At 43.8% G+C, this 26,216-nt stretch overlaps 1 protein-coding gene across 4 annotated transcripts in view; it reads right to left on the bottom strand.

The window, feature by feature from the left end:
- LIPA (lipase A, lysosomal acid type) overlaps positions 1–26,216 on the bottom strand; it is a 154,804-nt gene that overhangs the window by 8,686 nt on the left and 119,902 nt on the right. For 3 of the 4 annotated variants that reach the window (XM_062215362.1, XM_062215364.1, XM_062215361.1), the window contains 3 exons: positions 10,822–11,020; positions 9,295–9,425; positions 7,370–7,506 (listed from right to left, as the gene is read on the bottom strand). In XM_062215362.1, the coding sequence (XP_062071346.1) occupies positions 7,370–7,506; positions 9,295–9,425; positions 10,822–11,020 (467 nt within the window). The remainder of the gene's footprint in view (positions 1–7,369; positions 7,507–9,294; positions 9,426–10,821; positions 11,021–26,216) is intronic. The other variant, XM_062215363.1, reaches the window with a different exon arrangement.

Here is a 26,216-nt window from a genome sequence, read left to right as displayed (position 1 = left end):
CAGCTGAGGCTATGACGGATCGACCCCATGGGCAGGGGGTGCTAACACCTAATCCAATTCTACTGGCCAGTGGGCCAGATCTGGCTACTGCCCTTTGGGTTTTCTTTTAAGCTTTCTTTTTCAGTTGTAACAGAATCTGCATAACACAAATGGACCGTCTTAACCACTTTTAGTCTTCAGTTTGGGAGCATTAAGTACACTCACATTGCTGTGCACCCCTCACCACCATCCATCACCATGGCACGGATCCCAGCTGAAGCTGAAGCTGAAGCTCTGTACCCAGCAATCCCTCCGGTTCTCCCCTCCCCCAGCCCTGCTGTTTGTGTCAGTAGAGTCTTACTGGAACCCAGTCACCCTCATCTCTTTATGCATTGTCACTGGCTGCTTTCACTCCGCAGCACCAGAGTGAGCATTTGCAACAGAGACCACAAGGTACTCTCTGTGTCTGTAACTCTATCTGTAAAATCAATCAATCTTATTTTAGAGTTATTTTATTTATTTGAAAGGCAGTGTTACAGAGAGGGAGAAGACAGAGAGAGAGGTCTTCCATCTGCTGTTCACTCCCCAAATGGCCACAACAGCCAGAGCTGGGCCAATCTAAGGCCAGGAGCTAGGAACTTAATCCAGGTCTCCCACATGAATGCAGGGGCCCAAGCACTGGGCCATCTTTCACTGCTTTCCCAGGCCATTAGCAGGGAGCTGGATCGGAAGCAGAGCAGCTGAGACTCGAACTGGCACTCATATGGGTTGCTGGAACCACAGGCAGAGCCTTAACCTACTATGCCACAATGCCAGCCCCAGTAAATAAGTCTTAAAAAAAAAAACACTTATGGAAGTGAATTGTTAAAATTCTCTCTAAGCATTACAGGTGCTTACACCTGTCCACTGGGTTGGTAGAGATGGGAAGTGAAAGGGTTCTGGGCCACAATGCTCTTGTTGAGAAGACACTTTTCACATTAGAAACCTTGTTATATATGTGTGAGTTTTTTAGGAGCTACTGTGTAGATAGTGAGAAACTGAAGTCCTCACTGGAAACATCTGCTCTCTAGATGTTTAAAAGTAACACCTGTTTAAGTAGTTTCTGTTATTCCACAGGAGTGGTTGCATTTGGGGAATGGCATTAAAGCTGATGTCTTGGAGACAATGCTGATGACACTGGGTGGTGGGCAGGGGTGGTGGTGGTGGTGAGGAAGGATGTCTTCCTATTAGATTGCTCAGTTTGTCCACCCATTGTTCTATAAGTGCAGTTTAGTTAATATTGCTGTGTATTTAAGATAAGTAAGGCCTAATGCCCAAAGTATGTTAAAAGTAGAGGTAGTAAAATAATTTCTATATAAATACCTCTTTTGATAGTTCTTAGGAAGGACCCTCGCTAAGCCTCCTCTTGGAGGGAGATGTCATTGAACTAGGCTTAGTCACTGGAATGGTAGAAGGGAAGGGCTCGGTACTAGTATCTCCATATCTAGAAGATGGTTTTAGATGAGAGCAGTAGATGTATATATGAATTTTTTTGGTAAAGTACCTGTGTTTATTGTAGGCAAAGTTCATTGTTTATAACATCTATGCCTTAAAGATGTCCTGAGGTGGCAATGTATGAAAAAAAAAATACAGAGCTAGTGAATTAGCTAGTTTGTATGTATCTTTTTATTATAATTGATAGAGAAGATGTACCTTAGGCCTGAAATTGTTAAACCACCTCTGAGCAGTGTGTATCAGATCTTTCTCACCAGGCTGGAAGCAGAGAGGCAGAAGGAAGTAGGAAGAGGTGTACACAGAATTGTCGTATTTACATTCTGATGATAGCCATCATGGATGTGCATTTCTTTTGGCTGTGCTATAGGAACACATTAAGTAAATGAATGCATCTACTTAATGCATTTGCATACAGAAACAGATAGATAGACCAATGGAACAGAATAGAAACACCAGAAATCAACCTAAACATCTATAGCCAACTTATATTTGATCAAGGATCTAAAACCAATTCCTGGAGCAAGGACAGTCTATTCAATAAATGGTGCTGGGAAAACTGGATTTCCACATGCAGAAGCATGAAGCAAGACCCTTACCTTACACCTTACACAAAAATCCACTCAACGTGAATTAAAGACCTAAATCTACGACCCAACACCATCAAATTATTAGAGAACATTGGAGAAACCCTGCAAGATATCGGCACTGGCAAAGACTTCTTGGAAAAGACCCCGGAAGCATAGGTAGTCAAAGCCAAAATTACTATTGGGATTGCATTAAATTGAGAAGTTTCTGTACTGCAAAAGAAACAGGAGAGTGAAGAGGCAACCGACAGAATGGGAAAAAATATTTGCAAACTATGCTACAGATAAAGGGTTGATAACCAGAATCTACAAAGAAATCAAGAAACTCCACAACATCAAAACAAACAACCCACTTAAAGAGATGGGCCAAGGAGCTCAATAGACATTTTTCAAAAGAGAAAATCCAAATGGCCAACAGACACATGGAAAAATGTTCAAAGTCACTAGCAATCAGGGAAATGCAAATCAAAACCACAATGAGGTCTCACCTCACCCCGGTGAGAATGGCGCACATTCAGAAATCTACCCACAATAGATGCTGGCGAGGATGTGGGGAAAAAGGGACACTAACCCACTGTTTTTGGAAATCAAACTGGTTAAGCCACTATGGAGGTCAGTTTGGAGACTCCTCAGAAACCTGAATATAACCCTACCATACAACACAGCCATCCCACTCCTTGGAATTTACCCAAAGGAAATTAAATTGGCAAACAAAAAAGTGGTCTGCACCTTAATGTTTATTGCAGCTCAGTTTCTGGAATCAACCCAAATGCCCATCAACAGTAGACTGGATAAAGAAATTATGGGACATGTACTCTATAGAATACTATACAGCAGTCAAAAACAGTGAAATCTGGTCATTTGCAACAAGATGGAGGAATCTGGAAAACATTATGCTGAGCGAATTAAGCCAGTCCCAAAGGGACAAATATCATATATTCTCCCTCTCGGCGACAACTAACCGAGCACCAAAAAGGAAACCTGTTGAAGTGAAATGGACACTATGAGAAACAGTGACTTGATCAGCTCTTGTGCTGACTGCTGATGTACAATGTAATACTTCATCCATTTTAGTATTTTTTTTCCTCTGTTTTGTTCTAGTACTATTGTTTGAACTCTGTAATTAACACACAATTATTCTTAGGTGTTTAAATTTTAATTGAAAAGTGATCCCTGTTAAATATAAGAGTGGGAATAAGAGACAGAGGAGAGTTACCATTTGGGACATGCTCAATTAGACTTTACCCAAATGGTGGAGTTAGAAATGTGCCAGGGGATTCCAATACAATCCCATCAGGGTGGCATGTACCAATGCCATCTCACTAGTCCAAATGATCAATTTTAGTTCACAATTGATCACACTGATAGGTCTAAGAGTCAAAGGGATCACACAAACAAGACTAGTGTCTGCTAATATTAACTGATAGAATCAAAAAGGGAGAGAACGATCCATCATGGGAAGCGGGATACACAGCAGACTCATAGAATGGCAGATGTCCTAAATAGCACTCTGGCCTCAGAATCAGCCCTCAAGGCATTCGGATCTGGCTGAAGAGCCTATGAGAGTATTGTAGGCATGGAAAGCCAAGACACTGTGGCAAAACAAAAAAAAAAAAAAAAAAAGAAGAAGAAGAAGAAGAAGACCTAAATGAAAGATCTCTGTGAGTGAGATCCCAGTGGAAAGAACAGGGCCATCAAAGAAGGAGGTACCTTTCTCTGAAGGGAGGAGAGAATTTCCACTTTGACTATGACCCTATCAGAATAAGATCGAAGTCGGCGAACTCTAAAGGCCTCCATAGCCTTGGAAACTCATGACTAGAGCCTAGGGAGATTACTGACGCCATAAACAAGAGTGTCAAATTGTTAAGTCAACAACAGGAGTCACTGTGTACTTACATCTCATGTGGGATCTGTCCTTAAATTGTGGTCCAATGTGAAGTAATGCTATAACTAGTACTGAAACAGTATTTTACACTTTGTGTTTCTGTGTGGGTGCAAACTGATGAAATCTTTACTTAATATATACTAAATCTTCTGTATATAAAGAGAATTGAAAATGAATCTTGATATGAATGGAATGGGAGAGGGCGCAGGAGATGGGAGGGATGTGAGTGGGAGGGAAATTATGGGGGGAGGGAAGCCATTGTAATCCATAAACTGTACGTTGGAAATTTATTTTTACTAAATAAAAAATTTAAAAAAAAAGTGAAATGGACACTATGAGAAACAGTGACTTGATCAGCCCTTGCCCTGACTGTTGATGAACAACTTAATACTTTATCCCTTTTAGTATTTTTTTTTTGGTTGTTCTACTTAATACTATTGGTTGAATTCTGTAAAAAAAAAAAAAAGTGAATGCAAACATGCCTTCTTGCTAATATTTCGGTAATAGCAATCTGATCATGAATTCTCTTAGAAATAATACACTCAGGATGCACCATTGCTCTGTGTGTCACTTTAAATCAGGCAGTAAGGGAATGCAGCATCTTAACTGTAACTCAGCTACAACTTGAATTTAGAGTCCTTCTTCTATTTTTGTCTTTTACAAAAAAGCAACAGGACTCTAAATACAAGTTTAAAAAACATTTTTTTTTAATTTACAAAATTGTAGTTCCTAAGAAAATCAGAATTACATGTTTTCCTAACAGATTGAACTGGTGTAATATGTTTTTAGTTATCTAAATACTCATTGAAATTCGGGATTTTGAAGTGGTAAATATTCATGAAGTGTGAAAAAGCATGATCCACACAGTCCATATAATCTCAGTCTCACAGGACCCAGAATGACATGTTGAACTCAACAACTTGTGACTGTGGGTGATTTTGTTCTTTTGCTTCTTGTGTTTTTAGCTTTGAGAAAATCAAGGTGATTTTAAACCTCCACCCTCCAAAAAGAACTGGCTTTGATTCTAGCTAGTGATCATATGTGACAACTATACACATTCTTGAGCTTCTCCACTAAAAACAAGCTCACAGGATGATACATCATTGACCTAAATCACAATAGACACAACCTTTCCTTCTGGCTGACACAGGATACGAAGGTGACCTTGTACTTTAGAACCACTACGCAAATACTACTGTGGTAAACTCCACTGATCACATCAATGTAGGACAGTACAAAGAACATTTATCTCAAACATTCACAGAGCTGCTTGTGTCAACTGCGGTATCTTCGTAATGTATACCTTCATTATAAAAAGGTTTAGAAGGAATGCTCTACTTGCAGAAAAGCAAAATGAACTTTTCAGAGCATCTAATTCAAAGGTTTTACAGATATGTGTTCATCTTACTCTCTCAGTATAGTACAAAGCACGACCGTCTGGAAGAGGGGTTCCCAAATACCAGCTCGTTTAGCCTAACAAGCTGACATCATCACTAGTGTGTCATCAGGCATCACAAGAGTGTCTCATAAAGACACAGATCCCTGGGCTCATTTCAGATTTTACAAAACACCATCTCAAGGAAGGATGGGGGAAAGGGAGAAGGGTGCAGAAGAGGAACAAGAGTGTGCATTTTGGCAATGCTGCTAGGTCATGATCTCCAGGGATTAAATTAGATACATTCCGATGAAACAGCATTTTCAATTCTCTGTATCTACTCTATGATATACCCCCTAACGGGCAAAAAAGATGTGGCAACAACAAACCAGCAACAACTTGAATATGTACCATAGGAGTCTGGCTAACAAATAATGGTTTCTTATAATCAAAAACTAGTACTATGCAACACTTAAAAAGGATGGGGTAGAATTTTATGCCTTAACATGACAGCTGAGAGTAAAAAAATGCAATATATGGTTGGATACAACTGACCTTAAAGCAAAATCATAATATTTACATCTGTATGTGTGTATTTTCACACATGAGGTTTACAGGAAACAACTCTACACTAAGCACTCTGCTTAATTCTGTGGAAAGCACTAGAAGAAGGCTTAGTATCTGGCAAGTACTTTATTTGTAATTCTGAATTGTTTATAATGAAAGTAAATGCTTCAATACATTATCCAAAACACTAAAAATTAATGTGGGCAAAAGGGGACTGTATCTTCTCTGCATGTTCTGGTCACTGATGCAGTGAATCTCCTCTTATGTCATAGTCAGGTTTTGAGGTCAGAGGGTGGTCCAATTTCTTGTGAGTCTCTGAAATGGTCCATGAGATATATCCCATCTGATTTTAAGTACAGCCACCTGTCACTTAATGACAGAGATGTATTCTGAGAGATGAGCAGTTGGGTGATTCTGTCATTGAGCAGACATCAGAGTGCGCACACAAACCTAGATGGTAGAGGTCAATCACTCCACAAAACCTCTTGATAAAGCTGAGATGTGGTAAATGTGAGATGTTCGAGGCTGCTGCCAGCTAACACAGCCTGCTGTTTTACAGTTAGCTTCTTTCCAAAGTAGAAAAAGACTTTAAAATAATGACTAAAAGCATAGTATAGTAAGCACAGAAACCAGTGACATAGTTGCTATTATCATTATTGAGTATTATGTAATGTATGTGCTATACTTTTATACAATCGGCAGTGCAGTATGCTTGTTTATACCAGCAACACCACAAACACGTGAGCAACATTGCACTGTGACACCACAAGGCGACAGGAATTTTTCAGCTCTATTAGAACCTTAGGGACCGCATCAAGTATGCAATCTATCATTGACAGAAGTGCTGCTACACAGCACCAGACTGTATATATTTCTATATAAGATCTTGTGTATATGTAAACAGCTAATACATAAAACACATACATGCACAACAGACCATGTGGCCTCAGCTGGCATTAAAACTCCTTCTCGTGTCAGCTGGTTGCTTCTTGAGCAGAGCTTGGGCTGAATATCTTTAGGGATGAGCCCAAAGACATTGGCTAGTGTTTAGGGGCCATATTATAAAATATAATACAAGTTTCTTAAGATCACCTTCACTGTGGCTGAAGGCAGGCATATGGGAAAGACATACTTTCTGTCTCCCACTCCCTGAATACTGCAGTACACAGGCTCACTTAATAGAATAAATGGCAAAGCAGTGTGGATATAAATTTTCTCAGACTGGTGGGCTGTCTTTGTGTGCTGTACTCAGCAGTACTGTCCCATGCTAACCGAGAGTGTGCAGGTGCCGTGTACGGTCAGTGATGCACCTGTGCTGACTCACCTGGATTGGAAGTAGAGGTGACAACCAGGAAGAGAAAACCCCACTGCTCCACTGCCAGCAAAAGGCAGGAGGAAGGCACAGCTTCTCCCTCCACTGGCCAGTTTTTCAGATCTGAAGAGGAAATTTGTATGGAGGGGTAGAGGGTGGGGTGTTCCAAGTACCTTAAGGAGAAGATCTGGAAATTGTCCCAATTTGGCTAGAGGGCTAGTACAGAAATCAACTGAAGCCACAGGAGCCAGGGCAAAAAACATTTTAATCCTTTTGGCCACCTCAGGGTTCTGTGAAAATGCTATAAATCCTGTGGGAACAAAAGAAAAAAAAGCAGATACTCCATCTTCTGGAACTTTCTTCTCAGAAAAGGCAAAGGCAGTCATCCCCACACCCTCTAGAAGCAGCCTGAGAACAAAGCAAGCTACACTGCCCTTGAGAGGCAAACACTTGAAATGGGGATCCCTGAACTGGTGTGCGTGCAACACTGAAGTGGACTTAGCTAGTGAACCAACTATTTATTAAGTGCTTGTTCCAAACCTCAGCCTAAATATGCACTGGATGAAATCCAGGCTGGGAGAACCCAAAGATCTTCCCGTCCACAGCACAGCACCTTCATCCCCTGCTCTTCCCTCCACCCCTACAAACAATTTACAGATCACTTAAGAAACCACCCACGACTCAAAAGAACTCACACCTGGCTCCAAAATAGCTCTTGGCCCCGTCTCGTGTCACTTCTCCCTACCCGACCCAGAATGTCACTTTAGAACATAGAGGGGCAAAGTGCACAAGCAGACAAGTCATGTAAGAAGCAACATAAGGCCGGCGCCGTGGCTTAACAGGCTAATCCTCTGCCTTGTGGTGCCGGCACATGGGGTTCTAGTCCCGGTCGGGGCACCGGATTCTGTCCCGGTTGCCCCTCTTCCAGGCCAGCTCTCTGCTATGGCCCGGGAAGGCAATGGAGGATGGCCCAAGTCCTTGGGCCCTGCACCCGCATGGGAGACCAGGAGAAGCACCTGGCTCCTGCCTTCGGATCAGCGAGATGCACGGGCCGCAGCGGCCATTGGAGGGTGAACCAACGGCAAAAAGGAAGACCTTTCTCTCTGTCTCTCTCTCTCACTATCCACTCTGTCAAAAAAAAAAAAAAGAAGAAGCAATATAAATCTGTGCTGAAGTATCTCACAGTACCCCACAAAAACATGCCTAACTGCATGTTCTGAGCGCGAGGCAATGTAACCATATATGTATGTATGTATGCACACACATATACATACATATGTATATACATATAAATTTTATATGTATATATAAATTTTATATGTATATACATATACATATAAATTTTATACATGTATAAGATATACATATATGTATGTATGTATATGTATATATATATATATATATATATATCAAGAATCTTAAAAGCATTCATAGAGTGACTCTCTTTTGAGCAGTGTATTCTATGGAGATCATGTGACATGAACACAAAGGTTGGTCACCGTAAGCACTAAAAGGGAGAATTAAATAAATTGTGGGACTGCTCCCTATTCCTTAACTAGAGAAACTCTTCCTTTCTAGATTGATGCAATTTTGATTTTTTTACACATTGCTAAATTTTTCATTTTTCCTTATAACAAGCATCTATTACTTTCATAATCAGCATAAATAAAAAATGCATGTGGCTTATAAAAACTGTTTGTAAGTAAAGTGTAACCTGTAATCTTTGCCCTTAGTTACATCCCAGTTAACCGTGAAAGTTCATGTATTTTCTTGTTTTCTTTTTCTTGGACCTTAGAAGGCTTGTTTTCCACCCTCTCACATGCCCATGTTGTATAAATGGGAAAATATCTAGTAGGATGTGGCTTACAATCATATCTTCAATTTCAAGAAAATCATACACCACATTTAGAAATGTATATTAAAATCTCCATCCCTATGAAAGATTACCACCAAAATTCCTTTTCCCATTGACTAGTTCTGCTTGGCATTTAAAAGACTGTATTTGAACTAACTTCCTACAGTATCTCACTCTGAAGAACAAATGCAAATTCTCTAATAAAGACTCCGTACCCAGTTCCAGTGTTTATTCCATACGTACCTATTGTGGTGCCTTGAGAATGACCCACATAATACAGTTGTTCTTGGCCAGTTTTATTCAGAATGAAGTTAATTGAAGCTGGTAGGTCATATTTTGCCATCTCGTCAAAACTGGAATCCAAACAAGGAACTCTTTCATTGAAATAGAAGAACACACGCACCCTAAGCACACATTTGGATGTGTTACAACAAACTGAATGCAGTGGGGTAGGCCAGCACGGAGTTCAGGATCCTGAATCTTACTAGGATCACAGAAGTTCCATGGGCTTCCTCCAGCTGTGCCTCCAAAGGTAGCCATGATCCTAATTTTTCATAACATAAATTAGTTTCACTCATTTTTAAATTTTTTGTTGACTGGTATTGTATAGTATGCATTCTTCCATTCCTGGCTTCACTCACGAGGGTGCACAGGTGAGTAGGCTGTTCATTCTCATTCTGTTATGTAAATTACCACACTTTGTCCATTGACTGCTTGGTGCACTTGGGTAGTTTTTAGTATTTTAAACAATATTATAAGAAACATGTTTTACATGTGTTTTAGTAAAAACTCTCATTCTTGTGTTTCATGTCCTTAGGGTGGCTTTATTACAAATGGAGGCAAGCCTAGAGCTCTAGGTGTCCAAGGTGCTGACCTTCTCTAATATTTGGCACCAAGACAGCCCTGACCCTATGTGTGTGTGTGTGAGTGTGTGTGCAGGGGACACATGAGTGTGCAGCTTTGACATCTGGGGACAAATGAGCAGCTGATAACACTCACACTGTGCCTGTTCTTTCAGCATATCCTCTCCTCTAAGACCCCAATGACCTCATGAGATAGGTGTTTGTGATCTGTCCAATGCCACACAAATAGCAATCAACAGAGGTACAAGTAAGAGAGAGAGAGAATTTCTGGGGAGATGAAAGTGAGCATTTAGAGTACTTCTGGAGTAGGAGAGACATCGACCCAGCAGCTTCCACACCAGCAGGAATGACGAAATAACCCTTAACTGAACCCAATTCTTAATATAATCATTTACTGACTTATTATACTCTTTGCAACCTTTTTTTTTTTTTTTTTTTTTTTGACAGGCAGAGTTAGACAGTGAGAGAAAGAGAGACAGAGAGAAAGGTCTTCCTTCTGTTGGTTCATCCCCCAAATGGCCGCTGCGGCTGGCATTGCGCCGATCCGAAGCCAGGAGCCAAGTGCTTCTCCTGGTCTCCCATGCGGGTGCAGGGCCCAAGGACGTGGCCCATCCTCCACTGCACTCCCGGGCCACAGCAGAGAGCTGGATGGAAAAGGAGCAACCGGGACAGAATCCGGCGCCCCATCCGGGACTAGAACCCCGGGGGTGCCAGCGCCGCAGGCAGAGGATTAGCCCAGTGAGCCGTGGTGCCAGCCAATGCTCTTTGCAACTTTTAAAACTTTTTAAGAGACATCAGTTGCCATCTCATCCAAGCTCAGCATTCCCCACCTCGTGGCTTCTCCTGCTGAAAGCCATACGCCTGCTCTGAGGGGACAAGGGCCCATGACACGATCACTGCGACACACCTGAAAGCCCAGAATTCATCCTGAGTCACTGAAAGAGTCTTGTGTTTCCGAGACCAGGTGTTTCCCCGGCTGTTCCCCATCCACACGTCAAAGCCAGCGTCAGCCAGAATGAAGCCCAGACTGCTATCGGCAAGGTTTGTGACCCAGTTACTAGAATCTGCCAGCAAGCCATGCTGCAGATAGACAACCGGTCTTGGACCTGAAAAACATGCATGATTTAGGAGGCAGCAGTGCCACACTTCAATACATACTATCTTATAAGAGATCCCAAAGCAAATAATAATATAGAAGCAAATTAAAATACTGAGGTAGCGATGTACTCCTATATAATGTCAGTAAAAACATGAAAACATTTAAAAATGTTGCTGGCAAGGTAGCAGCAAAACAGGATTATTTTTGTGTGTCTAGTAACAAAATATACTGACTTCACCAACAAAGGAAAATTTTAATATTTTTGTAAGAACTTAGAAAATGTTTTTAAAATCTGCTCTAAAAATTGCATTTCTCACAAAATTCCTAACAAAACAAAGAAACAAGGAAAGATCACACATAATGAGCTAACACTATACATTCACTGACAAAATCAATTACTACCAAGGAAGTGGACCAGGAACACTTATTCCTTGTGGATAGGCTTACAAAATAGCACAAGCACCTTGGAAGACAGTTTGGTAGTTTTTTATAAAACTGAACATAATCAGTCCAGCGTTGTGGCTCACTAGGCTAATCCTCCGCCTGTGGTGCTGGTACCCCAAGTTCTAGTCCCGGCTGGGGCACCGGATTCTGTCCTGGTTGCACCTCTTCCAGTCCAGCTCTCTGCTGTGGCCCAGGAGGGCAGTGGAGAATGGCCCAAGTGCTTGGGCCCTGCACCCGCATGGGAGACCAGGAGAAGCACCTGGCTCCTGGCTTCGGATCAGCCGGTGCGCTGGCCACAGCAGCCATTTGGGGGATGAACCAATGGAAGGAAGACCTTTCTCTCTGTCTAACTCAGCCTGTCCAAAAAAACAAACAAACAAAAAACAAAACTGAACATAATCTTATACAGTTGAGTAATCAATTGTGCTCCTTGGTAATTTGCCCATAGGAGTTGGAAATTCAGGTCCACACAAAACCTGCACCTGGCTGTTTATAGCACTTCCACTGACAGTTGCCAAAAGTTGTAAGTAAACAAGATGAGTGGATACATTGTGGTGCATCTAGACAATGGAATGTTATTCATCCTTAAAAGGGAATGAGCTACCAAGCCAGGAAAAGTCATGCAGGAAACTTAAATGCACATACTAGAAAAAAAGCCAATCTGAAAAGACTACATCCTGTAGGACACTCTGGAAAAGACAAAACTGGAGACACAATAAAAAGATCAGTGGTTGCCAGGGTGAGTAGTAGAGTACAGAAGGCAGTGAAATTACTCTGTATGATACTATAATGTTGGACACCTGTCATTATCCCCCTCTCCTAGCCCATTGAACTTGCAACATTGGTAGTGAACCTGTAGTTCATCAATTGTAACAAATGTATCTTTTTGTTATAGGATGTTGATAATGGGGGGGGGGGGGTATGTTTGTGCAGGGACTGGGATATGGGAAAATCTCTGTACCTCCTAACCAATTTTTCTGTGAACCTAAAAAAATTTTTGAGTAAAAGATTTAAGTTGAACAAAATGGTTAAATATCACATACACATACAAATTCATAAGTACATATGTATGTGTTGTGTGTATGGATTTATTTTCCACTCACTTGTACTGAGACACTGATATAGCAAGAAAAAAGACTTGTGAACCAAAGAAATCTGACCTCAAGCTACTTACAAGGTTGATACTGTTCAGTCATTCATCAAACTTTTATTGAACACCAACTAAGAGCACAAGGGTACTTCAAAATATTTGTAGAAAATTGGAATCAAAAACTGTACTTTGGTACAAAAAAATTTTGAAATCAATGCAGTTTTTTTGTAATATGCATTTCCCATGAACTTTTTGAAAATGCCTCACATGTACCATAAGGGGAATGAGATATGAAATATTGTAGGTAAGTTTTTAGCAAAATACCTCACACACAGGAAGAGTTCAATAAATCAGCTCCTATTACGAAGTTGCTTAACCAGTCTGAGTTTCAGTTCCATAAATAATCAAGAAGAATAAATGAGATAAGTATCTAGCATAGTGACTGACATATAGGTCAAAGTGAACAAGTAAGAATTCTTTGTGCCTTCTGCCCATTTTCTATAATAGGGAAACCCAGGAAATAAGTAGTTGTCAAGAGGTCAAATAGTGAAGTGAAACCCCATTGGTGCAATGATTAAGCCATCAACATTGACAAGGACAGTAATAGCACAAAATAAGCTCATTACTTAGTTTTGAAAAGGAAAAAGTAAAATACAAAATTACAGACTACTCTAGATTATAGGTTGCAAAAATACAGTACACTAATGAGAAGAAGTCTAAACCATCATGAGACTGAAAGTGAATTGAAAAAAGTTTTTCAATGTAGTTAGGGTCCTATATCCTTTAAATATTACCATAAGCATCCTTGAATAATCTTTCATAGAAAACAATGACAGTGGTGATGTCTACCTCATTAATAAACATACACCCAATACAGTAATTTTGATCAGAGAAGTTACTCCCACAGAAACAACAATGTGGAGACTGGTGTTGTGGCATAGCGGGTTAAGCCACAGTCTGCAGCACCACCATCCCATATGGCACCAGTTCAGGTCCTGGCTGCTCTACTTCCAATCCAACTCCCTGCTAATGGGCCTGGGAAAGCAGCAGAAGATGGCCCAAGTGCCTGGGCCCCTGCCACCTACATGGGAGACCCACAAGAAGCTCCTGGCTCCTGGCTTCAGCCTGGCCCATATCCAGTCACCGTAGCCATTTGGGGAATGAACCAGCAGATGGAAGATATCTCTCTCTCTCTCTCTCTCTAACTTTGTCTTTCAAATAAATAAATCTTAAAAAAAAAAAAATGTGTTGTTGACAAGAACACACACCTTTGAGCCACACAGAGGTCCACATCTCACACCCTTGAGGTCTCAGGCTGGGCCATAGGACATTTTTGACTTCTAAAGACAATTTTGTTTTCCAAGGACATTCAACATTGATCCCATATGAGCAGGAGACCCAAAGAACTAAATAACCTTAATTTCTGCTAATGTCCTAATCCATACGGCATTAATTCCAGGACCTCCCAAGGATACTAAAATCTGCACATGCTCGAGTCCCTTATATTAAATGGCACAGTACACAAACCTGTGTATAACTCACACACCTCTACACATATTCTTTAAGTCACCTTCAAATTATTTAGCATATGTAATAAATGTAAGTACCATGTAAGTAGTTGCTATATTCTACTGTTTAGGAACTGATAAGAAAAAATAGTCTATACACATTCAGTGCAAAAACAGTCTTTTTCCTAATATTTTTGATCTGTGGTTGGTTGAATGCATGATATGAACATAAAGGACAGGTTACATTTGACAATTCATAAATTGCTTTTAAATGACAACTCCTCTGATGCAAGGTAATCTCTACTAGACAATTCCAGGAAGCACTGTTGACATACCTGACTGGTCCCTGGAGTTGTAAAACATGGGAGCCCTGCTCTCCTCATTTGTTGAAACAGTGGGACCTTCCCACTACAGCCAGAGTACAAAATGACTATGATTCAGAAAAATTACAAAATTGCAACCTTTTGTAGTGCCAGGGCCACTTGTAGGTGACCTGTTACTGGTAGGGAGACAACAGAAAGCAAATAGGCCAAGACTGGGGCTGCTCTGTGTACATTGATTTGCCTTCCAATAATCATCTTATTGCTACCTGAACAAGACTAAATTTACTGTGAAAGTTATAGGTAAGAAGCACTGGGGTAGATAGAGCCTTTTATGAGTAGACTCCTGGATTTCAAGGAAGAAGAGCATAATCAACTGGCAAAATATGAAAAATAATTTTTAAAAATCTTGAAATTATAAATCGGTCTAAGTGACAATAATAATCATGAAAATTAATTCACTGTTCAATTGTAGTTGGCTCAAGAAGAGCGGGGGGAGGGGCTAATTTTTTGGCCCAGAGAGGACAAATGACTTTATCACAGTCACCTACATAGTTAGCCCAGAGCTGCCACAGAGGAGCAGCTTAGAGAGCCCTGCAATACGCTGCCTCCCTGATAAGAACCAAGCAAGGGAGGAGGAAAGAGGAGATGACTCACTGAGCCCACAGTTACCCTGGAGGAACATGACCCAGTAGGTGGAGGAGTCCTGTTGCTCAAGTGGCACTGGGCACTAGTCCAGCTGGAACTCCTCCACACTCAAAAGACATTTGTGAGAAACCAGCTGAGACCTTGGGCAGAACTGAAATGAAGAACAAAGAGGAGGTAAAGATGAGGTCATTTGGGGTGGGTATTTGACACAGAGGTTAGGGCGCCTACACTGTGGCTCCACTCCTGATAACAGCTCCCTGCTAATGTGCATTCTCGGAGTTAGCAGGTGATAGCTCAAGTACTTAGGTCCCTACCACCCATGTGGGAGACCCAGATGGAGTTCCTGGTTCCTTGCTTTGGCCTAGGTTAGCCCTAGCTGTTCCAGACATTTGAGGAGTGAACCAGCTGATGGAAAAAATTTCTCTATGGGGCCGCCGCTGTGGCGTAGCAGGTTAAAACCTCGGCCTGAAGCACCGGCATCCCATATGGGTGCTAGTTCTAGTCCCGGCTGCTCCTCTTCTGATCCAGCTCTCTGCTATGGCTTGGGAAAGCAGCAGAAGATGGCCCAAGTCCTTGGGCCCCTGCACCCACATGGGAGACCTGGAAGAAGCTCCTGGCTCCTGGCTTTGGATTGGCGCAGCTCCAGCCGTTGTGGCCATCTGGGGAGTGAACCAGTGGATGGAAGGCCTCTCTCTCTGCTCTACCTCTCTCTGTAACTCTGTCTTTAAAAAAGAAAAAAGAAAGAAAGAAAGAAAAAAATCTCTCTCTCTCTCTCAAATACATTTTAAACAAATAAATGCAAAGACACTCAAAGGTATTTGCATGAGACAAACCTCAGTTCTTATTAGCTAAGGAACCTTGTTGGATTTTTTCAACCTGTCTGAACTACAGGTGTACTTTCCTAAAGTTATGAGGATGACGTGGCGATTGATAGATAGCAAAGCTCAATAAATAATATTCCCTGGAAACAAATACACAAATGTAGTAAAACCTTAGAACACAAGCACTGTGAAGAAAGATAAAATGAACTAGTATTCTTTTGCATAGGTAATCTAACCAAACTCACAGCAAAAGCACACTAAGCATTGATTTTGTGGTAGTAGTATGCTAAGTTCCTTCCACATATCATCTCAGATCAGTCACCAACAATTCTCAGTTGTTGCATGTGGGACAATGGCTCCCGAGACACGCATATCCTAATTCCCAATACCTGTGAATATGTTACCCTCTCTGGCAAAAGGAACTTCTCAGATGTGATTAGGGATCTTGAGATAGGGACAGCATCTAAGATTATTCAGGTAGTATCACACAACCTCAAGGTTCCTCATGAAGGGGAGGTGGAAAGGGTCTGAGTGACAGAGAAAACGGAAGACATACACCATTGGTTCAAGACGGAGGAAGAGCCAGGGAGTGCAAGCAGCCTCTGGGAGCTGACAACAGCAAGAAAATTATCCTCCCTTAGGACCAACGGCAGGTGCACAGCCCTGCCAAGATCTCAGTTTTAAGACTCTGACCTCCAAACTCTAAGACAAATCTATGCAGATTCCAATCACTATGTCCACAGTAGTTGGTTATATAGCCACAGGACACTAATATAATCAGGGACTTGAATTGAACACATTTTTCAGATGAGGTGTCTGAGGCACAAGGTGGCTAAGGAACCACGCCATCATTTTACATGCATCAATGGTGGACACAGTGTTCAGAAGTAGGCACTGTCTCCTGGGCCCAGCACCTACCACCCACTGTCTAGCCTTACTAAGGAACAGAAAGCCGGGAAACCACAGGGCAGCAGGGCCTCACGAGTGTCCTCTGAGCTTCGCTTCTAGTCTGAGTTCTTCAATTCTGATATAACCCTCCATGGGCTTCAAGGGTTTCACAAACCCCTTTATGAAATATCTGCTGTATTTTGTGTACTGAGCACTTACTCAGAGTCTATCCAGTGGCTCCTAAATCTGGCTGTTCATTAGACTTCCAGGGGAGCTCGTTAAACATTTGGCTTCCTGGGATCCATCCTTAGGAGCTTAGGTCAGGCCTCAATTTCTGCCTTTGAATACTAACTCCACAGGTGATCAGTGCATGAGGGTCTGTGCCTTGCTCAGGACCTGCAAGGCTCTCCCTAGCCTGTTGGCCCAGGCTTACTGGCTTGTTTCATTCTGAAGGGAGACACAGGCTCCTGGTTGGGTCTGAGGAGGCTGCATAATCCCAAACCTTCCAGGACAGTTTAGAACAGGTGCTGCAAGTCCCAGAAGGGACCCTTCTCCTCTCGCAATGTCAGGTTCTAGACTCAATAGCAACAAGGACCTTGCATATGGCAAACACATTTCCATGACTTGTTACTCAGTGATACAAAGTGAGAATCCCCCCCCCCCCCCCCGCACTCCATTGATGCCTCCCTGAATGGTGGACAGATGAGACAATTCAGGGAAGTTCAACACCCAGCATAGAAGGTCCCCCATTCTAGACAAACCCCCAGTACAAGGACTGTCACAATAATCTCTAAGACAGGCTTTGGAACCCCAAAGGCCTTGAGGTCAAGAGGCTTCCTGCACTTGCCTCGCCTACAAAAGGAGAACCCTGCAACCATTCTGGCATTTGGATGTGCTGTCACCACTAATATTATTTGTCATGACAGTGACCAGCTATGTGCCACACACCATGGTTTATGTGGATTTCATTGTTGTACACATATTTTTAAAGAGAAGTTAAGGAACCTGCCCTAGAACACTCAGCTAGCACATGCCAAAATCAAAATCCAAGTCTGCTCCTTCCAACATCCTTGCTTTGAATCAACATTCCAAAGAAAACCTGATTAAAATCTAAAGTGGAAGAGCCAGTGCCATGGCTCACTTGGTTAATCCTCTGCCTGTGGCGCCCGCATCCCATATGGGTGTCGGTTCTAGTCCTGGTTGCTCCTCTTCCATCCAGCTCTCTGCTGTGGCCTGGGAGTGCAGTGGAGGATGGCCCAAGTGCTTGGGCCCTGCACCCACATGGGAGACCAGGAGGAAGCACCTGGCTCCTGGCTTCGGATCGGCATAGCTCCAGCCATAGTGGCCATTTGGGGGGTGAACCAGCAGAAGGAAGACCTTTCTCTCTGTGTCTGTCTCTCAGTGTCTAACTCTATCTGACAAATAAAAAAAAAAAAACTAAAGTAGACACAAATATCTGGCTTATGCTTGCCCATTTCATAACCAACTAAGCAGCATTTTCCCAAAATGGCTAAATAGTGATGTCACCTGGGTGGGGGTGGCGGGTTGCTTACAAAACACACACATTCCTGTCCTAGGCCCTGGCCTTCACTTGGAAAATCAGGAACTCCAAGGACAGAGCTTGGAGATGTTTGTCTGTGGCTAGCTCCCTTGGCTACTCTGAATCCCATGGGTGAGATCACACTGAGATTCTCTGAAGTGGGGTGTGGCCAGCCCTCAGCTCTGCCAAGTTGGCTCAGAGAAGAGTGCACTGCGTGCAATGGCCATGCAGAGGCCACTCTGACATGGACACCACTGGTGAGCCTCTAGCAGGCTCCTAAAGACAGTTCTAGGGCCTCCTTTCAAAGATTATTAAGAGACTTTCACTGCTGCAAAACACAGGGCTATTGAGTGACCTAATACAGTGTAATTTTAATCTGAAGAGTTGGCTTCAGAAAAAAGCCCCCAAAACTATTGTCTTCATCTGCTTTGTGCTGCTAAGTAATGACAGAATACTTGAAATCTGGTCATTTACTTTTTTTTTTTTTTTTTAAACAGGCAGAGTTAGACAGTGAGAGAGAGAGACAGAGAGAAAGGTCTTCCTTCAGTTGGTTCATCCCCAAATGGCTCTACAGCTGGCGTGCTGCGCCAATCCGAAGCCAGGAGCCAGGTGCTTCCTCCTGGTCTCCCATGCGGATACAGGGCCCAAGCACTTGGGCCATCCTCCACTGCCCTCCTGGGCCACAGCAGAGAGCTGGACTGGAAGAGGAGCAACCGGGACAGAATCCGGTGCCCCAGCACCGCAGGCAGAGGATTAGCCTAGTGAGCCATGGCACCGGCCGGTCATTTACTTTTTTAAAATTTATTTATTTATTTGAAAGTCAGATTTGCAGACAGAGAGGGAGAGACATAGGTCTTCCGTCGGCTGGTTCACTCTCCAGGTGGCTGTAGTGGCATGGCTGAGCCAGGCTGAAGCCAGGAGTCAGGAGCTTTATCAGAGTCTCACACATATATGACAGGTGCCTAAGCACTTGGACCATCTTCTAATGCTTTTCCCAAACTGTTAGCAGGGAGCTGGACTAGAAGTGGAGTAGCCAGGATTCAATCCATCACCCATGTGGGATGCCATTGCAGATGGCAGCTTTACCTGCTACGCCATAATGCCTGCCCCAAGATTTGTTAATTTCTAAGGAACCAAGATCTGTTTTCATAGTTCTAGAAGAAGCCAAATCTAAGGGCAAGAAGCCCACTTCCTGGTGAAGGCCTTCTGATGCCTCACCCCATGGGAGAAGGTGGGAAACCAGGAAAGCACAGGCCAGAGAGAGACAGGGGAAGGGAGTGAGATTCATCCTTTTATCAGAAACCCATTCCTACAATAATGGAATTCATGCATCCATTAATGCACTTATTCATGACTTAATCATCTCTTTTTTTTTTTTTTTTTTGACAGGCAGAGTGGACAGTAGAGAGAGAGAGACAGAGAGAAAGGTCTTCCTTTTTGCCGCTGGTTCACCCTCCAATGGCCGCTGCGGTTGGCGCGCTGCGGCTGGCGCACCGCGCTGATCCGATGGCAGGAGCCAGGTGCTTCTCCTGGTCTCCCATGGGGTGCAGGGCCCAAGCACTTGGGCCATCCTCCACTGCACTCCCTGGCCACAGCAGAGAGCTGGCCTGGAAGAGGGGCAACCGGGACAGGGTCGGTGCCCCAACCGGGACTAGAACCCGGTGTGCCGGCGCATCTCTTAAAGGTTCCATCTCCCAACGCTGTCATGTTGGGGATGAACTTCATAGGACACAGTCAAACCACAGCTACTATCAGCAAATAACTTTAGTAAGAAGCCTTGGCCATAGTGCCTGTTATTTGCTAGAGTACCAGGGAAGATGTTTATGAAACAAATTATGCATGGACTTTAAATATTTTTACAGTAAAATAAACATGTTTTAATTCCTTTTCTCAGGGGCTGGCGCCATGGTTCACTTGGCTAATTCTCCGCCTGCAGCACCAGCGTCCTATATGGACACTGGTTCTAGTCCCAGCTGCTCCTCTTCCAGTCCAGCTCTCTGCTGTGGCCCAGGAGGGCAGTGGAGGATGCACCTGCATGGGAGACCAGGAGGAAGCACCTGGCTCCTGGCTTCAGACTGGCATAGCTCTGGCCATATCGGCCATTTGGGGAGTGAACCAACGGAAGGAAGATCTTTCTCTCTGTCTCTATCTCTCTCTCACTGTCTAACTCTGTCAAATAAGTAAAAAAAAAAAATTAATTCCTTTTCTCTGTGAACTTTGCTAAGTCCTCTTATAAATAAGGAGAGGCTTATCTCCAAAGCATTCATCCCAGGAACTTATGTGCAATAGAAGTAGACCAGCAGGTTCTCTTATAAATCACTTTTCTGACTTTGTTAGGGAGGTCACTGTGGTCACAGACCTGACAGAGTGGGGGAGGAATTGAATTACAAGCTTTATCACTCCTGTCTTTACTATCAACCAGTCTCTCATGGGTAAAACAGGATGAGAGATTTTTTTTTTTTTTTGTAAAAATTAATTAATTTGAAAGGCAAAGTGACAGAGAGGGAGGGAGAGACAGAGAGACATCTTTAATCTGCTGGTTCACTTCCCCAAATGTCCACAACAGCAAGGACTGGCTCAGGAAAAAGCCAGGAACCAGGAACTCCATCCTGGTCTTCCACACCAGCGGCAGGGGCCAAAGCAGGTGGGCCATCATCCACTGCTCTCCTAGACACATTAGCAGGAAGCTGGATTGAAAGCAGAGCAGTCGGGACATAAACCAGCATTTTGACATGAGACACTGGTGTAGCATGGGTTGCAAGCAGCAGCTTAACACACTGCACCACAACAATTTCCCCAAGAGTTCTCATATCTCTGTAGTTCATGAGAATTCATTCAATGACTCACAGGAGACACAGGGCACAGCACTTGGTCTCTACTGAATACGTTCAGAAAGATATGTGCCCACACTACCCAAACCCCTGCACTTCCACTTCACAGTCTCCCTGTTAAAAGGGGTGACCGCTGGAGTGAACCAGCATCACAGAACAAGGAGGAAAACCCTCTCACCCCTCAGAAAGCTGTTCTCCCCACTGTTGGCCACTGAGCCTCTGCGGTCAGCGGGCCACACGGAGGCAGTGGTCTGGTCTGTTTTGTCACAGGCACTTCCTCATGCTAAGTCCAGCACGCAACAGTAGTAATACCCTGATGATAAATGAAGGAGAACAAAATGACATATTCACACGCACGCACACGCAGAGGCCAGCTGTGCTCTCCGGGGCACTGCCTATGTGCTCAGGATGCCCAGGGTGACGCTGCACCATGGACAGCATTCTACTGAGGGGATTCTGAGTCTCAGGAAAAATCATTCGCCTCTGGGGTAGACACAATTAGCATATGGCGAAGCTGGGAAGCAAACCCAGGTCATGTGACACCAAAGAGCCAGTCACCTCCCTGCCAAACTGCCCTCCTGCCTTCCACTGCCCCCCAACGCCACCACAGCCTAGCCTCAGACAGCTTCGTGTTAGGACAACTCTGGTTCACGGGGCTTCAGCGTTGGCGGGGTGCGCAAAGCATATAGCTCTGGAAGGAGCAGAGAGGTCCAGAGAGTGAAGCTCTTATGGGCAACACCTGGCCAGAGACGATGGTGCTTGTTGCCTGACCCCCAGGCACAGTTCTGCTGAAGACATTTCTTGGGGCAACACCTTCTACTTGTGGTAAGCAGATCCTGACATATGTAGCTCTCTGTTTAGAACACACTCCTTGTCGGGGCAGTCTGGAATCTGAGACAGCAGATACCAGGGACCACCAGAAAATCCATCACAATATATGAAACTACAGCTCCTATCTGAACTAGGAAAAGATACTCCATGGGCCTATTTCATCTGAATTTCATTAATAACATAGAAGTAGTGACTATTATTCTGCTAGTGTAAGAGATGACAAAATTAATACTTAGGTTACATAAATCCCCAAGCTCACACGGCTAACGCAGTAGAGCTGGAACTTAACACATAGGCTGGCAGCTGCTACCATGCTCACAGTTAACTCCCAGGCAACCCGACCTCCACTGCCTACCACAGGAAGACCTCAATCTGTGTTTGTGGGCACCATTGACACCAGAGGCAGGGAATCCTTAAGCTGATGTGGCCTTGAGCAAAGAACACTATGAAGCTGCAACATTTTCTCATCCTAGATGCAGGAAGGCTGCAGGGGAAGTCCTGGTTAGGCAGAAACCTTAGGCGATTACCAAACAAATGAGTCAGAAAGCCTTAGGCCTCCACATAATTTATGGTCTAGAGAGAAAGACAGAGCTCACATACTCACACTGCCCAGAGTTCTTACTCACTGACTTATGTGTTGTGAAATAAATAAACAGAGAACTGTGAGAACATGTAGCCAGGGGCCTGGCCTGCTGTGAGTGGCTAAGGAAATCTGCCCTGAAGAAGTGACTTTTGAGTTGTAGGCAGAGGAAGAACCAGAGCACTAAGTGCTGGGAGAAGGAGCGAGCGCTGGGGCAGAGGAAGGGGCCAGACAGAGCATACTCTTCTGCTCCTAGCTGCCCCTGTCCCTTTGCTCCAGCCACAATCTAGGTCTGCGAGACAAAGTGCCTGGCTGACACTAACTCAGGTTGCTCAGTTAGGCAAAGGATCTGAGGCAGTTCCCTCCCAGTCACCGAGCTGAGGTGTGGATTAATGAATCCACATTTGTTTAGAACTATGGGGGAAGGGAATGTGTGGTGGGTGGGGGAACGCTACATGAAGCTTCTTAAAGTGCACTGAATTTACTCATAAAATGGTATCGATAAAAGGGAAGAGTTTCTGGAAAGGAAAAAAAAATTCAGAAACCAGACAAATTCCTAAAAGAAATAGCAAGGGGCAGGCATTGTGATTCAGCAGGTTAAGCCACCGTCTGCAGTGTCAGCATCCCATATAGGCACCGGTTCATCCCAGATGCTCCACTTCTGATCCAGCTCCCTGCTAATGTGCCTGGGGAAGCGGCAAGTGATGGCAAAGTCCTTAGACCCCTGCATCCACACGGAGGACCCGGAGGAAGCTCCTAGCTCCTGGCTTTGGCCTGGCTTAGTCCCGGCTGTTGTGGCTACTTGGGGAGAGAACTAGTGGATGGAAGACCTTTCTGTAACTCTGCCTCTCAAATAAAATAAAATGAAAATCTTAAAAAAGAACAGAAGAAGAAGAAAAAGAAACAAAGCAAAATGCAGGTCGATAATCTATCCTTCCAAAACGGAACCAGCAAGCCATGTTGTGAGTGTCTACTTGTGACTCAAAATGCTCGCTGGACAACCATGGAGAGTCTCTGCCAACAGCACAGTTGGGCTACTTTCTGGTTGCTGCCAGCCTGGAAGGGCATCATTCCCACTGGGCCATCAGGAGTAACTTTCTAGCCATCAAAGTGCCACTCTGGTGCTTTCTTTGACCACTGGCCAATTTCCCAGTTAGGCCAAGAGTAAATCTGTCCTGCACACTGTTGCTATTTGTGTGTTTCATGTATTTCTCTCTTTTCACCCAATAAAAATATGACTATCATGGGATCAACTTGCTTAATACTTAATAGGTAACACCATGCTCTCTAGCTCAAAGAACACTGAAATCAGTAGACAGACTTCTGGGCCATTACCCTTCAACCTGAGGCAAGTATCTTTTCCTTCTTGAAAAGGCTCTCTCCCAGTAAAATAAGGACCTTGGTCTACAACACAGCTTCCAAGTCCCAAGCGGTTTTTTTTTTTTTTTTAAACTTAGAACCCACCAGGGGAGTTTACCCAGGCAAGAAGCTGAGGTTCTTCCGGTGCTAAAATCTCATGACTTTTTGAAATAAGGCTGAGCAGATGAAAATAGAACCACTTCCCTATGAGTGATTAATTTCTGAATTTCAGTTCCCTTAAGGAGATAGCAAAATGCAAGCCCAGCTCAATACGACAAGTGGGAGAGGCCACACATGCACTCCAAAGGTAGCCAGAAACTGCTACTGTATGGAATGGGGGTCAAAGTTACACACAGCAGCAAGGACAAAATGTATATTCATTACATCCCGGAGGATGACTTGATGGCAAAAACAAGTACCTGCATCTGGGCTTTAGAAAACTTCATGTGGCAAAACCACACAGGACAGATGAGAACTGGAGGCTGGCGGAGCTTCTAAGAAGCCAATGACACAGGAACCACATGGCTCAACCCTGTGCTCATAAAGAACCTCCAATTATCTCCAGGTGAGCCTATACATAGTCACAGGGACCCACTGCAATGGGACCAAAAGATGCTATCACTCAGGGGCAAGTCAGGTTCCACAAGGAGTGTGCCAGCAATAACTGGTTAACATGTTAACATGTCCTGTAACTGCCTGTACGTAGTACAGGTGAGGGGCCCGTGTTGAGGTGCAGTGAGTTAAGCTGTGCTGACAGTACATATAAAAGCATCGGTTCCAGTCCAACCTGCTCTACTTTCAATCCAGCTCCCTGCTAATGTGCCTGGGAAAGCAGCAGCAGATGACCCCTGCCTTCAGTGTGGACAAGGCTTAGATGAAGTTCCTGGCTTCTGGTGTCAGCTGGACCCAGTGCTGGTCATCGTGAACATCTGAAATGAACCAGCAGATGGAAAGATGGAAAATCTCTGTCTCCTTCTATCATTATGCCTTTCAAGTTAAAAAAAAAATCTTAAAAACATACAAACCAGTATAAGTACATGGCATTATTTGGGGGATATATTAAAAGCGTTAATTTCTAAAATTTTAAGCAGACTCAATTTCCTCTTCTGTAATTCTCTTTTTTACTATACAAGGAGCCTTGAAATGGCAGTAGCGTGAGGCTCTCTTTCTGGCTTATTTTAAATGGTGACAGCAGCCTAAGGGAGGGTGGAGGTCAGGGAAAGCAAAGCAAAGGATAAGCTGAAACAGCCCAACCTGGCTTGCCTACAGAGAACCTGACAGTACTCGGGGATGGGAGCCCAGAATGAGTCTGCAGTTCCCAGGCCAAGTCATTGGAGGATGACCGTGCTATTAATAGAGGAGGAAGACTGGAGGGGAAGTGGCAGGCCTGGGAAGAGTTCCACTTGATGACTGAAGGACTTTGCCTATTTATTTATTATTTATCAATCTGACTTTAAAGGAACCAAAGTCACACCACTCACAGCATTGCTCTTGAGCTGGGGTAAAGGTCAGCAAAGGCCTCTGTCCCGGGCTTTCCCTTGGACCAAGGAATTGCAACCTGTCAGAAAAGCACCTAGGCAGTTCTTAGGAAAACTCACAATTCCTTTCCAGAACCGAGCGGTTCGTCATGGATTTCCTGGAAAGCTCCCCTCTGCAGTTAGCTCGAAGCTGGAGTTCTACGTGCTCTTCCCCGATCCCCTATGCGGGTGGCAGGAACAGAGAAGATGGTGGCTATCTAATACCACGGCCAGATGTAACACAGAGTGCGTCCCGTCTATGTTCCCCCTGCTGAAGACCAACAGCATCCACTTTCCCACCCTCCAACACCTCTGCCAGAAAGAGAAGAAATTTAACCACAGAACCAGAGTGAAAATGACTAAGTGAGACGGTTTTCTCAGAGGACGAGCCTGAGACCCCCAGGCGTGAGAGCACACAGGCAGGCAGGGCAGACCCAGGTCTGCCCTGAGATCCTCTAAGCTGCTTTCTGCCACGTGGAAGCTGATCAAGATTCCTGCACACCTTCCTCCCGTTCCAGGGCACTGTGCCTTCCCCTGCAATGGGACATGCAGAGTAAACGGTTTCACATGCTTTAACTGCACACAGAAAATAAAGAATCCTGCAGGGTAAAGAGCAGGTGCATTCTCTCAGAATGCTTTTCCTGGAATTCTTAGTGCCTTTTAACAAGGACTCACATTGTTCATTTTATTAGCCAAAAAATTCCTTTTAAGAGAAGTAATACCAATGCATATTTTTCTTTTTAAAATTTCTTTATTTGTGAGACAGAACCAGAGAAAGAGAAGAAAGAGAAAAGTCCTATCTGCTGCTTCACCCTTCAAATGCCTG

The sequence above is a fragment of the Lepus europaeus genome, chromosome 17, assembly GCF_033115175.1.
Source record: "Lepus europaeus isolate LE1 chromosome 17, mLepTim1.pri, whole genome shotgun sequence".
Taxonomy (NCBI): domain Eukaryota; kingdom Metazoa; phylum Chordata; class Mammalia; order Lagomorpha; family Leporidae; genus Lepus; species Lepus europaeus.
The sequence above is the reverse complement of the archived record's forward strand: the minus strand, read 5'-3'. Positions and strand labels throughout refer to the sequence as shown.